Source organism: Vespa crabro, chromosome 15, assembly GCF_910589235.1.
Source record: "Vespa crabro chromosome 15, iyVesCrab1.2, whole genome shotgun sequence".
Lineage (NCBI taxonomy): Eukaryota > Metazoa > Arthropoda > Insecta > Hymenoptera > Vespidae > Vespa > Vespa crabro.
In genome coordinates, this window is record NC_060969.1 from 548,784 (window position 1) to 563,546 (window position 14,763).

The 14,763-nt window shown below is 33.2% G+C and overlaps 2 protein-coding genes across 3 annotated transcripts; both read left to right on the forward strand.

Annotated features, from left to right (window-relative positions):
* Positions 1–153: 153 nt before the first annotated feature.
* LOC124429595 lies at positions 154–12,296 on the forward strand. Of its 2 annotated transcripts, none has more exons than XM_046975054.1 (3): positions 154–1,131; positions 11,398–11,722; positions 11,843–12,296. In XM_046975054.1, the coding sequence occupies exons 1-3, from the start codon at positions 1,110–1,112 to the stop codon at positions 11,880–11,882; spliced, it is 387 nt and encodes a 128-aa protein (XP_046831010.1). In that variant the 5' UTR covers positions 154–1,109; the 3' UTR covers positions 11,883–12,296. The 2 variants fall into 2 exon arrangements, with proteins under 2 accessions (XP_046831010.1, XP_046831011.1); XM_046975055.1 differs by lacking the exon at positions 154–1,131 and adding an exon at positions 8,602–9,423.
* LOC124429590 (eukaryotic translation initiation factor 5) lies at positions 12,274–14,498 on the forward strand. Its single transcript, XM_046975047.1, has 3 exons — positions 12,274–13,314; positions 13,625–13,810; positions 13,889–14,498. Exons 1-3 carry the CDS (start codon positions 12,274–12,276, stop codon positions 14,006–14,008), a joined length of 1,347 nt encoding a protein of 448 aa, XP_046831003.1. The 3' UTR covers positions 14,009–14,498.
* Positions 14,499–14,763: the final 265 nt, after the last annotated feature.

Here is a 14,763-nt window from a genome sequence, read left to right on the forward strand (position 1 = left end):
TTAAAAAAAAAAAAAGGAATGAGAAAAGAAAAAAAAAAGAAAAGATACCTTTCGAAGAAAATAACGATGAATATCGATGCAATTGCGAAAGAAATAAAAAGGAAAGAAAAAGAAAAACATATAAAGTTACGGAACCGGATAAGGAAAAATCGAAATCTCAAGAGTGTTTCTTAAATCCTATTGGATAAAAGAAGAAAGAGAGAGAGAGAGAGAAAGAGAGAAAGGGAAAATAATCGAAGAATCGGAACAATACGAAATGCCAATACCAAAAAAAAACTAAAAAAAAACTAAGGAGAAGGCCAATGGCGGAACAACGAAACGAGCATGGCTGTTGTTGAGTGGGTGTGTGAGATAGAGTGGGGAAAGGAGAGTTAAATGGTATATCGCCAGGGGGTGTCAAGGGTCGAGCGACGGTCCTGGAATTGCTCGAAGCTCGCAGTTGTATTCAGGCAGTAGTCGCCTAGTAAGTCGGAGCGTTTTTTTTCAAAGGAACACGTTGCAAAGGAATATACAAGAGAAGGAACGCGATATATAATATAATAGATAAAGAAGAAAGATAGCGTGAATCTCAGCGTGTTTATAAGCGTTAGAGAATTACGAAGAGGTTACCATCCACCGAAAGAGAAAGAGAAGAGAGAGAGAGAAAGAGTGGGAGAGAGAGAGAAAGAGAGAAAGAAAGAAAGAGAGAGATAAAGATAGAGAAAAAAGAGAGAGAGAGAGAGAAAGAAAGATAGAAAGAACTTATTCGAGCTGCATAAAAATTTGCGTTTCTCGTGGCAAATAAAAATCCGATATAAGTTTTTCGTAGTAAAAGTTATCTAGAAAGGAGTCACGGTGATAGTGAGCAACACGCCCTGATCGGATACGAGCGACGAGTGCTCGTTGAGAGTATATAAAAAAAAAAGAAGTTGAGAAAGAGGAGAACGACGACATTCTTGCGACGGTTCACGATCGTTGAGGAAGAAAGAAGTACTAACATTCTACGAGACATAACGACGAAGCTGGTGTACCCTTCGTTAGGGCAATCCATCTGTCTCGACGCTCAACGTCGCTGCGACTCATATTTTCACGCTAGAAGGCGGCCGTCCAGCAGGGCGATACCATTTTATATGACTTTTCTTCGACGACAAGGTAAGGATCTTCTTTTTTTATTTATTTATTTAATTATTTATTCGTTTGTTATTTTCTTTACGCGAGATATTGGAGAAAGGCACGCACACGCACACACACCGTTTTTCTCCTTATCGAGTTTTCCCTTCCCCTTTATCCCCACCAATCCTCCCGCTCTCTAACCTTCTCGCCTATCTCTCTCTCTTTCTCTTTCTCTCTCTTTCTTTCTCCCGTCCTCTCGTCGAATGCTAATTTTAGCGATCAGCCATTTTGGAGACGAGAACGTGCACCGATTTGCGAGACTCTCGCCTTTACGCGGAAATCGATGTTGCTTTTCTCATTCTTTATCTTTTTAAAAGTACTCTTCCCCCCCCCCTCTCTCTCTCTCTCTCTCCTAACGCTCATCATCGTTCATTCTCGTGCTCTATTTCCCTGTATCTCTCTTTCTATCACACACTAGTTAATCGCTTCTTCCTCTTCGTATATCAAAGATTTCTTCTCCTTCCTCTTTCGTTCTCCTTCTTCTTATTCTTCTTCTTTTTTTTAATCTTCTTCGTCTTCTTACGTACTCACTTACTTACGTATAATAAGAAAAGATCATCGACGAGATCCGCTTTCGACTTTTGACGTAACACCTCTATATTTTTCTCATCGTCTCACGGTATATACATGCGTATGTATATACCCTACATATATATTTCCTACCGGAAACATCCGCCTCATGCTTTTATAACCATGTATTTTATCAACGATCATTCCATTATAATAAAAATGACGAATATTATCTTGATAAACGTTATCATCGTATTAAGTTTTAGTTTTCGTTCGCTATATACTAATATTCAGTATCATCTTTGAAATCAACGTTAATATCTATTATTTAAGGCACAATGAAGAAACGGTAAATAATTTTGAGGTTACAAAAATTATATTTATGAATTTATCAAAGATCCTATAGGTTTTTTTTTTCTTTTTTTATATTACGTACATCGCTTTCTTTTTTGTCCCTCTCTATTTCTATCTCTATCTCCATCTATATCTCTATATATCTCTTATTATTATTTTTTTTTTTATATATATAAAATATTTTGTTTCGTTAGAGGTTAGAAAGTATCGATTGTATTCCAATCAAAAGTCCAAACCAACGATTATTATCGAACGTGATACGATACGATGATGAGAGAAAGATGTCGAATCACGAACACAACAATCATAATTAGCAGTTTGTATAACCAAAGAAATTGCTTCGTCATTTTTATTACGGAACAAGGAAAACCAAATCCGTAACGTGACCTAATGGCGATCCATTCCGAAGCCATTATTGGCGAAGATTAAAAATACTACTATTTTAAATTCATTCTTGTGAAAGGCTTAAAAAGCATATCATTAAATTTTCATTATTTTTATCGATGCACGACGTTGTATTTAAGTATTTACATATATATTACCTTTAGTATGTATATAAATTATATACTATTATTTTTGTCAATTTTTCTAATTCCATGGAGAAAGAGAAATGTTTACAGAACGAAGGTCATTTTGTCAGTATATTCAGTAAATTTAGTATTTATTAGTTATCGTTTCGAAGCCAGACATAATTACATTTTGAATACATAATCGATAAGACAAAAGCGTTGTTAATAAAAATTTTTCATTTTGAGAAATCATCGACATCGTTCTATCGGTAAATATATTAAATCATTGTAAATTATTTCAATTTAAATTTGAGAACAAAACAAACGTTGTATACGAATTTTTATAGATAGGTGTATCTACGTTTGATTATCATCGATTCAAGGTCTCATATAATCATATTTTTTTCCTCGGTTTTTTTTTTGTATATATGTTATCGATAAGAAAATGACGATGTTAATAAATATTCAATTTTCCACTTTAATTGATGCCACTCTATCGGTAAATTTGAAAACATTGAAATTGTTTAGAAGTGACCTAACTTTGAAATTTAATTTGAAATTCGAAAATACTCATAAACGTATTAAAGCGTTTCTATCTCTCGAACACCTGCTATAATCTCTTCAGATTTCATTAAAATCTTTCGAATTTGATCGTAGTACGTTTCTAACTTATTTTAACATAACTCGTTCTTGTTCTCGTACGCGTTCGATTGAGATTGTACAAATATTATTTGTACAATATAATATATACAAAGCTGTTTGATATTGAGTCTGTTGTATTTGTTTACTCTGAATAATAATTTCTCTATATCGTACGGTTCCAATATAAATTAACGGTAATACGTAATTTAACATTTTCAAATACATTGTAATATATTATCTAATTGTTATTATATATATATATATATATGCAAACATGCAATTCCCATGTTTTCAATAAGGTTAGAATTTTTTTAATCTTACAATTACATAAATAGCTAGAGAGAGTTATTCACCCGAGAATATGTAAACTCACTTTCAATATTTAAGTATATACATCGTATACATTATTAAGTACATAGGGATGCATGTACAACGAAATTCTCTTGAAGGAAATTAGAAAGGAAATGTTTCTGCATCTTCGTACGTATAATAATTTCGAAATAACTTTACGAATCCATACGAATACGATGAGAACACGTTACAAAGTCACATGTGTAGAAATATGAAAACAGTCGAATTGGAAAGTTTGGCCGGTAAACCATTCTCGTTATATCGTTCCAATGCAAATACACTTACATTAGGTGAACATCCCTATACTCAGTGTGCTTGTGGTTACAGAGAAGAGAGTTATGCATATGAGTAATGGTACTTATTTCTGGAACTACGCTTATGCTATAATAACGCTATACCAAAAGATGAGGAGAATATTTTAACAGAGTATCCTATTTTAATCAATCCAATATGAATTTAAATATCGTTCAAAATTCAAGTTGAAATTTTTTCTATTATATCGTGATTATTTTGATATTATATTTTTTTCTATTTTCAATACTTCTTATATTCAAACTTATCTATATATAAATATTTAAATTATATACAATATATATTATATTAAATATATATAATATATATAATATATATAATATATATTATATATATATATATATATATATATATATATATATATATATATATAAATGTGTCCAAGTAAATTATCAGTAAAAAGACAATAACAACTCCAACATAACGCAATTCAAATACTGGAAGGTCAGATAACAGGAAAGATCTATAGATTATTAACAGTAGTTCAAAGGAAAAAAAAATTTATATATAATAACAGTTTCAACATTAGTTAAGCCAAATATCGGAAGGTCAATTAACAAGAAAGATCTACAAATTGAATTTAATAAACATCATAGAATATTCACTCGAAATCATAAACATGTAATTTACCTGAATCCGAACATATTTTTATCATTGTCAATGTAATTTCAATATTAACGTTAACCTCTAACGATTTAAATAGAATAGCGCTATATATGTATGTCTAATCTTCGAGAAACATTATTACTATTAATGCAATCTATAATTAAATGAAGAATTGCTTTCTATTACGATTCCTTTAGAAAAGGGAAATCTCGATATGTCTAAAAACTCAATCAAACTATGTAACGTTCCTAATATGATAAAAGACTAGAACGAGCTGACAAAACAGCTATATATGTGTATATGAACTTTCACTCCCCGACTCGGATTATTTTTTCTTTTCATTTTTTCTCCTTCCCTTTCTCTCTCTTTCTCTCTTTCTTTCTCTTTCTTTCTTTTCTTTTTCTCTTTTCATTATCTGTAACATAAGATGGCCTGCTTTGACCCTTAAGTTTGCGTAGAGACCATTGATAGCGATGCAAAATAATATTCTTCGATCGATACGGCAGTGATTCTCAAACGAGACTTTCGAAGAAGAAACTTTACAAAAGAAAAAGAAAAAAGAAAATAAAGAAATCAAGTTTCGCTTCAAGCTAATTTCATTACGAACATGAAAATATGGAAAAACTTCGACTATAAAATGAACGATCTTCTTATATGAAACATTTATAAAAGAATACGATCAATTTGGTTTATTATATAATATAAGCATGTAAATTAATTAATATCTAGTTTCGGGTTAAGTTCACTGATGAAAATAAGGGGGAGAGAGAGAGAGAGAGAGAGAGAGAGAGAGAGAGAGAGAGAGAGAGAGAGAGAGAGAGAGAGAGAGAGAGAGAGGATGTTTCAAAGTCTCTTGAATATCAGCGAAAACAAACTTTCCGTTCAGATTTTTGGCGAAAATATGTTAAAAACTAAATACATCAAAGATAAATTCTTGACTTGGTTGTCTCTGTATCTAAACATTGGTATGTGTATGCGAATGAATAGATATATGTATATACATACGAAGTAATCATTGTGTTTAAAGTAATGAATAATTGCGTATAATGATATTGTGTTGTACTAACATTTCGATAAAGTTAACATCATCGGTTAATGATGACAAAGATATACAGGAAGTTTCGTAAAACTTCACTGCATTATATTAATGCTGTTTATTGTTAAATAAGCGACGTATACCTTCTCGTACAAATGATTAAATATTAGATATTCTGAGTATATTTCAACCTTTAATCAACAAAACTATATAGATTGAAGAAATTTGTTTTTAAAAGTCTGATCGTTCACGCATACACAACTAAAGAAATAAACGTGACTATCGTTAAAATAATTAGCATATCATTGCATAAATTTTGTTCCTATAATAACGAAGAGAGGGTTCAACGTCGTATCAATTTCTTCGACCGGAAAGATAAATATACGTTCGTTGATCGAAAGCCGCATGTATATTCATACATAGAAACAAAATCAGCTTGAACAGCTGATGCAATAATATACGTACTTACATTCGTTAGTTTTTGTCAAGTTCGAACGGAAGTATGTTATCTCAATTTATAAACAAAAAAGAAATTTTCGATAATTTTTCAATATTTATATTTAATATCAATATCTTCTCAGTCTTTTATTTATTCGTTTATTTATTTATTTTTCTTTAGAAAGAAACAAAAAGACCGTTATTCTCCGTTTATTTACACGAGTTATGAATTAGAAATTTGATGAATAAATATTCAACAAGTAAGAAAGAGATGTGTGTGCGTGTGTGTGTGTTTCATTGATTTTTCGAGTAGATAACGAATTCAAATTTATGATCGACGTTAAAAAAGAGAAGAATAATACAATGACCTATAAAATCTTGGTCTTTTCTTTTTTTTTCGCTTGAAAAAGACATACTGTTATTATTTAAAAAACAAAACGAAAAAGGAAAAGAATACATGATTTTACACGACTTGCGAGGTTACTTTCTCCGAATTCATTGCAAACCTTATGCGCGCAAGTATGTCAGCCTTTCGAATATCGTTGCGAACGAGTTTCATTGTGCATTTGTCGTAGATTTATCAGTAAATGAACATACATAGCGGAGAATCCAAACGACTACGAAATGCATATATATCTATATCTGATTTCTGACTATAAATTTTCGTTTCTCATTCTCACGCAAATCTTTTAGAAATCAAAGGGTGTATTATAAAGAAACGAGTTAATCGTTTTCAATTTTTTGTTTTTAAGAAAATCTATATTATTTTTCGACATAAAAATCATATAAATAATAGCCATTATTATAATATTTATAAAACGACAAGAGAGTAAATTATTAGACCAATGAATAATGTCAGCATTTGCAGTAATTTTCATTTAAATAAAATGACAACATTTAAATAAATAACATTAATATAACGGCAATAGTGAATTATTGTATATTGGACAATTAATCATTTCTAAATTTTCAATAATTTATATCTAAATAAGTAGCACTAGTATAACGACAATAATAAATGATAAGACCAATTAGTAATATCAAAATTATTATTATATATCTAAATAAAACAACAACAAGATTAATGAATAAACAGTATTAATATAAGAACCAAAGTGATTTTCATTAAATAGATTGTGGTTATTTAATTATTAAATATGAACTTTTGTTTAAATATTTTAAAAATTCCGATAATATTTATTGGTTAATCTTTTATATTTTATACATACACACACACATACGTAAAGATATTTACTATTTGTTGCAAAGGTGAAGAAAAAAATGTCCTAAAATTGTCGTTGCATACATTGCACGTGCAATAGGACTGGTGCAAAATATCGAACGGTGGTACATAGCTTTGAACATAATCGTCTTGCGCACCTGCGTTTACCTTGAACTTTGCTGCATCCGTTCCGGTTCCTCCTCTATCATACTGAAACAGCCAGGGGCACATGAGAATTATATTATAGCGTTAAGTGTAACACCACAGATAATAACGTTTGCATCGCCTTTATAAAATGTACAGATGATAAATTTGTATTAACTATATATTTACATATTTATGTATTTTATGTATGTGCGAAAATATTTCTTTTTCTTTATAAATAAAATAAAAATTCATTCGCGATGGTAACAATGATAGTTCGTTAGCGAGAAAATTATAATTAACATTTATTCGATTCGATTTCAATTTATACTTAAGTTCGACACGTGATAAAACGTTATCATCTACCGAGAGTGATTTAAATGCCTGGATGATAAAGTTCCACCCACTCGAATACGCTTGTTATTATTTTACCCTCAAAGCTTCTCTCTAACATAAAAATATCAAGCAATTATCCCAAGAGATAATTATATACAAGTGATCTATTTTCATCATCAGGAAATTCGTGCCTATTATACTTAAAGAGATTAAAATCTTTACTTTGTTTTCTTATGATTAGAAACATATGATTAGATAAAATAAAAACAGTGACTTACCATCTAACGTCATGTAAAAGATAAAAAATATTTATCTATCTAAACAGAGCGAGGGGGGAAGGAGGAGACAGGGAGAGAGAGAGAACTCTTCTTCAAAATCGAATAAAAAGAAGAGTAAATAAGTGCCATCATTCATGCGTCGCTAACGACATCGATCGGGGACACTTAACCTCGGCGAATGCTAACAACCCCATTCTCGTGGCCGACATAACTATTTTTTTTCTCTCTTTTCCTCTCTATAGTTTAATATACACTCTTCGAATTTCTATTACGTTGGCCAATACCCGAGTTTTTGATACTTGACAATGAGAAACGATCAACGTTCTTCTACCTCTTTTTCTTTTTCTCTCTTTCTCATTCTTATGGAGAGAGTATATGAAGTATACTTGAAGCATACTTTATAAGATGATCTTCAAGGGAACGACCTTGCCTGAAGGCAGGCTGATCTTCCGTTAGAAAAAGTCAATTCGGTATGCTTCTTTTTCTAATCTCAACAATTCTATGTTTCTCTATGTTCGAACATAGAAAGAAAGAAAGAGAGAGAGAGAGAGAGAGAGAGAGAGAGAGAGAGAGAGAGAGAGAGAGAGAGAGAGAGAGAGAGAGAGAGAGAGAGAGAGAGAGAGAGAGAGAGAGAAAGAGAAAGAGAAAGAGAGAGAGAAAAAGAGAGAGAGAGAGAGAGAGAGAGAATGAATGTGCGTGTGTATGTGCATGAGGACGGCGTTGGCCGATCGGTCGTCGCGGTGCTCGATCAATATGCTCCGTTTTCCCGCATCGAGGACGCCTGCGCGGCCATCGGAGCCGAGCCGCAAGGTAGGCCGATCCGGGAGCCGAGAGAGCCACGAGTACGCACGACAACGGTGATTCGAGTTACGGTCAGGAGCTAGAACAAGCTAGAGAGTTAGACAAACGAGTAGCAGTACCAGCACTAGCAACAGTAACAGCAGCAGGAGAAACAGCAGCAGCAGCAACAGAACAATACTAATAACAAGCAGTAACAACAGCAACAACGTAGACAAAACAATTATAATACGGGATTGTATCCTCCGCACGTACGGTGTGTGTATGTGCGTGTGCGAGTGTGTTGAGAAGAGGTTTAGCACCAGGCCCCATCGTCAGTACATTAATAACTTCTTCGTCGAAGTTGAAACGTCGACGATTGTCAACGATTGTTCAACAGAAAAAAGACGCAAGACGTCCTTTCTCTGATTATTTATCTCTCTCTCTCTCTCTCTCTCTCTCTCATCTCTCTCTCTCTCTCTCTCTTTTTCTTTCTATTTCTCTTCTCTCTCTCAATTTCTTTCTCTTTCTTTCTCTTTTTATGTTATCCCTTTTCTTTCTCTCTCTCTCTATCTTTCTCAATCTTTTTTTATTCTGATCCATTCCGTGAATCCTACTTTCGCGTTTGGAAAACGCAAATATCCTAATCGTTGGTTAAACGTCGGGCCGGGTCCAACAGCGATCGAGATCGCATCCTCACCAACGGCAGCAACAGCAACTGTCGCAAATCACGACTTATGCGTCTATACCGAGCAGGTAACTTCTTCGATCTCGAATCCACCATCGTCGACCCCAATAACATAGCACTCAGTTGTTTCTCATGCCTCCTACTTTGCTACTTCTTTCTCTTTCTCTTTCTCTCTCTCTCTCTCTCTCTCTCTCTCTCTCTCTCTCTCTCTCTCTCTCTCTCTCTCTCTCTCTCTCTGTATTTTCATGTATATGTATCGTTCTTCGATCGAAGCAACCATCTTTCCCCTCCTCTTCTTCCTCTTCCTCTTCTTCCTCCTCTTCCTTCTCCTTCTTCTTCTTCTTCTCCTTCTCCTTCTCCTTCAAAGTACATACTTGGCCTGCCATTGAATTTTGTTATCCAAGAATTTCAAAGGATCTTGGTTGGAAGGGATCGATTGATGTTAACAGCATCCTCATGATGATTTCTCAGATGATAGACGATTATGTCGTTCCTATGATATCGATCTAAGAAATAGCAGGTCGATGTAAACTCTGTTTCTTCCGTATTTCGATAATGTGAATATTATAGTAGATATAATCTGAAATAGTAAATATTCAAATAAAATGGTATCTTCTTTTTCTTTCATCTTTAAACAAATTAAATATTTATCTTCATTCTTATGTATCTTGTATTTTTATCTTCTTTCTTTCTTTTTTCTTTTTTATCTATATTTCTTTCTATATTCTTTATATATATATATTTATGTATATATATATATATGTATATATATATATATATATATATATATATATATATATATATATATATATATATAAAATAAGGCATGCTTTGAAATCTTTTGTATTATTTAATTAGCAAATAATATCTTTAATAAAAATAACGAATTTATCGTTCGTTCGATTAACGTCGAGAACGTCGTAATTGCATATGATCGATCGATATAAAATAGCGACTCCTCCGATCATTGTCCTTGTTGCGTTTGCACGAGAGACCTATATGAGAAGTTATAAGTACTATTGTTTGATGTTTTAAATTATTATCTTCGAGATGATAAAATTACATTTAAACTTTTATTATTATTCTTTTTCTTCTTCTTATTATTATTATAATTTTTATAATGAAATTATAACGAAAGCAAAGCAACTACATATGAGTCAATAAAATCCATTCAGTATATATTTTAAAAACGTCGAATTAACAGAAAAATCAAAAATACACGAAATATATATATACATAAATATATGCAATCGATACGCGTGTATACGTATGAACGAACCTTTAGAAACAAGATAAATCTTTCGATCATTGGTTACGACCAAATTACATTCGTCTGTTATAATTTCATTTGTTCTTCTTTCCCAATAAACATGAAGTTCAGTTTATTACGTATTTTTCATCCGTCTCCTTCGAATCTTTCTTCGGTAATCGACCAATTTCATTTCATCATCAAGACGCGTCCGCGTTTGATCTTTGCTATGATGATCCTGGCATGGCCTGCGTTTCTTGGGAATCATTCAGATAATCGTTAATGAGTCGATTAATAAATGAGTCAAACAGTGATTATTTATTGTCCCAAAATCCAAAACGAACATATCCATAAAGACTAAAGAAAATAAAAGAAAAAAAAATGAATGAATCATGAAAATCTTAACCGATGTTTCATTGCCCGAGAACTTTTAGCAGACCCTCATTTACAAGTCATCGAGACGAATGGACAAAGGATACTATTGAAAAGAAAAAAAGCTGCTTAACACACTTTCATTTATACCTCATTAATACGCTTATTTAAGTAAAATAGAAAAATCCTGTTAAGGTATTCATAAAACGATCTGATATGTCATTGAATGATGCGACACTTTGGTTCGTTTTTTCTTTGACATAAGCTGATTAGAAAGCTAGGTATTTTATTATTGACTTTTTCCTTTTTAATTTAAATCTAAAAGTAAAGAATAAAAGGAGCGTATATTTTAATATTATTAAAAGGGAAAGAATATGTGACGATTGATCATTCGTTTAAAGGATGTTTTTTATTTTCACAGAAACATCCAGGATATCATCCAGAGAGAAAGGATCGGTGTACAGGAAAGGCGGCGGTAGTAGGACATCGTCCAAACGGTTTACAAACGGCAGCACCATCTCGTTCGTTCGGTGCAATCCTTTGGTAGGATCAAGCGGTGAATCGATCGCACCAACCTGGTTCCCAGGGATTCTTAGAGGCACGAGAAACGGACAGGCAGCGTGTATGATCATTGAAGAATATCCCCCTCTGCCCATCAAACCGAGGCAAAATCCGCATCAAGATATCACCCAACGATTTTTAAATCATCTGGTCCTGCCTAAACACAGGACCTCAAAATTTTCCAGGTTTGTAGAAAGAGACAGAGAAACAAAGAGAAAGGGGGGGAGGGAAGAATAAAATTTATAAGTTTTTTGTTATAGTATGAATATAGATATCACATTGTAACATTGATTTTAATTTGACAGTAATAGGCATCGGAAGCTACAACCGTTCAGAGAAACGTGACTATTGTCAGCGGGTAGAGCGGCATACCTTACCGCGGACAACGAAAACCATCCTGACTCGACACGTTACGAGCTACCATCGGGTAGCAATTGCTTGGCAACGTCGCTACACAGCAATCAAACTGCCGCTGGGAAACGTGAGAAGGAGGAGATCTAGAAGAACAAGGACGAAGACGTTACCCACTTGAACTTGAAAAGAGGGGCTAAAAGATTAAAGATAATCCATCCGAGAGCGATTCTAAAAAGGGGCCGTTTGAACGATCAAGCTTTGTAGATCAAGCTTTTATCACGATTCACCGTAACGTATTCACAACGACGGCTCATAGGAGGTTACTTCCATTGGGGAGGTTTCTGAAGCTTTTACTGCACAGGAAAACAGAACATCTATCAGAATGGGGAGCGTTAACGTTAATCGTAACGTCAGTGATGCGTTTTATCGTTATAAAATGCCCCGAATTCAAGCCAAAGTCGAGGGTAAAGGTAATGGCATAAAAACCGTCGTGGTCAACATGGTCGACGTTGCCAAAGCTATTGGAAGACCTGCTACTTATCCGACCAAATACTTTGGATGCGAACTTGGCGCGCAAACTCAATTCGATTTTAAAAATGAAAGATTCATAGTAAACGGCTCTCATGATGCTACCAAACTGCAAGATCTGTTAGACGGATTCATCAGAAAATATGTACTCTGTCCAGCTTGCGACAATCCGGAAACCGAACTGATGGTCAGTTCCAAAAAGGGAACCATCTCGCAAAGATGCAAAGCCTGCGGTCATCACGGCTTACTCGAAAGCAATCATAAACTTAACACTTACATCTTGAAAAATCCGCCCAGTTTGAATCCCGCGGTCCAAGGCAGCTCGCTCACTGAAGGGAAACGTGGGAAACGTTCGAAACGTACTAATGGCGAAACCGCTGCTACTACCAATGGTGATCGATCAGGATCTCCGGAAAACGAAACCAACTCTACGGACATCGTGGTTGAGGTTCCGGAAAAGATTGCTGATAACGAACAAGACGATGATAAGTGGGCCGTCGATGTATCAGAGGAAGCGGTTAGAGCTCGTCTTCAAGATTTGACTGATGGGGCAAAGGGGATGACGATTAGCGATGATCTTGATAAGACTGAAAAAGAAAGAATGGATATGTTTTACAAACTAGTTAAATGTCGTCGCGATGCTGGACAATTGGATAATCATAAAGAATTAATTACAGAAGCTGAACGCTTAGAGATCAAAACTAAAGCACCTTTAATTCTGGCAGAATTACTTTTCGATCAGTCGATCGCTTCTCAGGCCAAGAAGTACCGTGTATTGCTACTTCGTTTTACCCATGATGATATTAAAGCGCAGAAGTATTTGATCAGAGGAATCGAGCAAGTGATAGCTCTGCACAAAGATGCTCTGATGCCAAAAGTTCCTGGTATTCTGAAGGTATTATTTAATTTAAATTGATTAACGTTCCTATCAAAAACCATATTTAATACTATTAATAATTCTTTGCACGATAATTTTCTTTTTTTCTTCTTTTTTCTTTCCTTTTTCTTTCCTTTTTCTTTCTTTTTTTTCCTTCGGTATATATATTGTACATTTTGAAAATCATTTCCTCCTTTTGATTTGTTTTATCCAATTAAATGATGTTAGATCAGAGAAGATTTAAGATATGTCTTAAAAAAAAAAATTTTGTATTATCACGTAAAAAATGATGACCTCAGTTAATACAGTTTTATCGTTTGCTTTTTAGCTTTTCTATGATGCCGATATATTAGAAGAGAAAGCTTTGTTGGAATGGTCAAGCAAAGTTAGCAAAAAATATGTGTCGAAAGACTTATCCCAAGAAATACACGATAAAGCAGCTCCATTTTTAACGTGGTTAAAAGAAGCTGAGGAAGAGGAATCAGAATCTGATGAGGAAGACGACGATTTAGAGGTGATTGATATTAACGATGATATATATTATTTTTTTCGTAACTGTACTTCTATTACGAATGATTTATTTATTTCTCAGATTGAATACGATGATCGTGCAAAACAGTCATTTAAACCGCAGCAATCACCACCTGCTTCAACGAAACCTGTTGAAAATGATTCTGACGAAGAGGGTGATTTCGATATCGATGCCATTTAAAAAGGAAAATATGCTTTGTTGTCGGACATGAGAGTGTGAAAGAAAAGAGTATATGTCTGATATGAATAATCATTTTCTGTAGGATACAAAGAGTCGCGATTCAATGCAATGTCAGATCCTGTATAGAATTTTCTTAATTTAGGCCAAACAAGCAGTTACAATGCCATTATATCTAAAGAAATTTTATCTATTTTAAAGTTTAACATTTATCTATATAACAGTAATTTTTTTTCTTTTTTTTTTTTTTATCCTTTGATTATACTGATTATTATGTCATTACGTCTAATTATTATTCCATGAGATCGGCGGGATGCTCTTACAATTTAATATATGCATTACTTTCAGAATGGAAACATTTATAGTTTTTAATCATTATTGAGAAAAAAAAAGAAAAAAAAAAGAAAAAAAAGTTGGCCTGCTAAAAGCGTTCTCTATTGTATCGATTTACTATTCTGATAATAATTATTCAAATAAATATCGTTTATTGCAATCATCTTTCTTTAATTGTTTCATTTTAATAATCCATGTCCCCCAAGCTTATGCGCTGCAATGTCTATAATGTATTAATTATTATAAATATAATCTTATAAAACAAAATAAATTTATTTTAATCGAACCACTTTCACTTTTTAAAACAATTAACGCTTGCAATTGATAATTATATGTAGTATTATTAAATACATCTGTTGCCAATAATATCGCACTTGACAATATTTTCATACGATTTCAATTGGTTAATGAAATAACATAATGGC

Coding starts and splice junctions, on each gene's coding strand:
- LOC124429595 (XM_046975054.1), top strand. CDS start 1,110: ATGACTTTTCTTCGACGACAAG. Junction 1,132..11,397: donor GACTTTTCTTCGACGACAAG/GTAAGGATCTTC, acceptor TTATTTTCACAG/AAACATCCAGGATATCATCC. Junction 11,723..11,842: donor AGGACCTCAAAATTTTCCAG/GTTTGTAGAAAG, acceptor TTAATTTGACAG/TAATAGGCATCGGAAGCTAC.
- LOC124429590 (XM_046975047.1), top strand. CDS start 12,274: ATGGGGAGCGTTAACGTTAATCGTAACGTCAGTGATGCGTTTTATCGT. Junction 13,315..13,624: donor AAGTTCCTGGTATTCTGAAG/GTATTATTTAAT, acceptor TTTGCTTTTTAG/CTTTTCTATGATGCCGATAT. Junction 13,811..13,888: donor AGGAAGACGACGATTTAGAG/GTGATTGATATT, acceptor TTTATTTCTCAG/ATTGAATACGATGATCGTGC.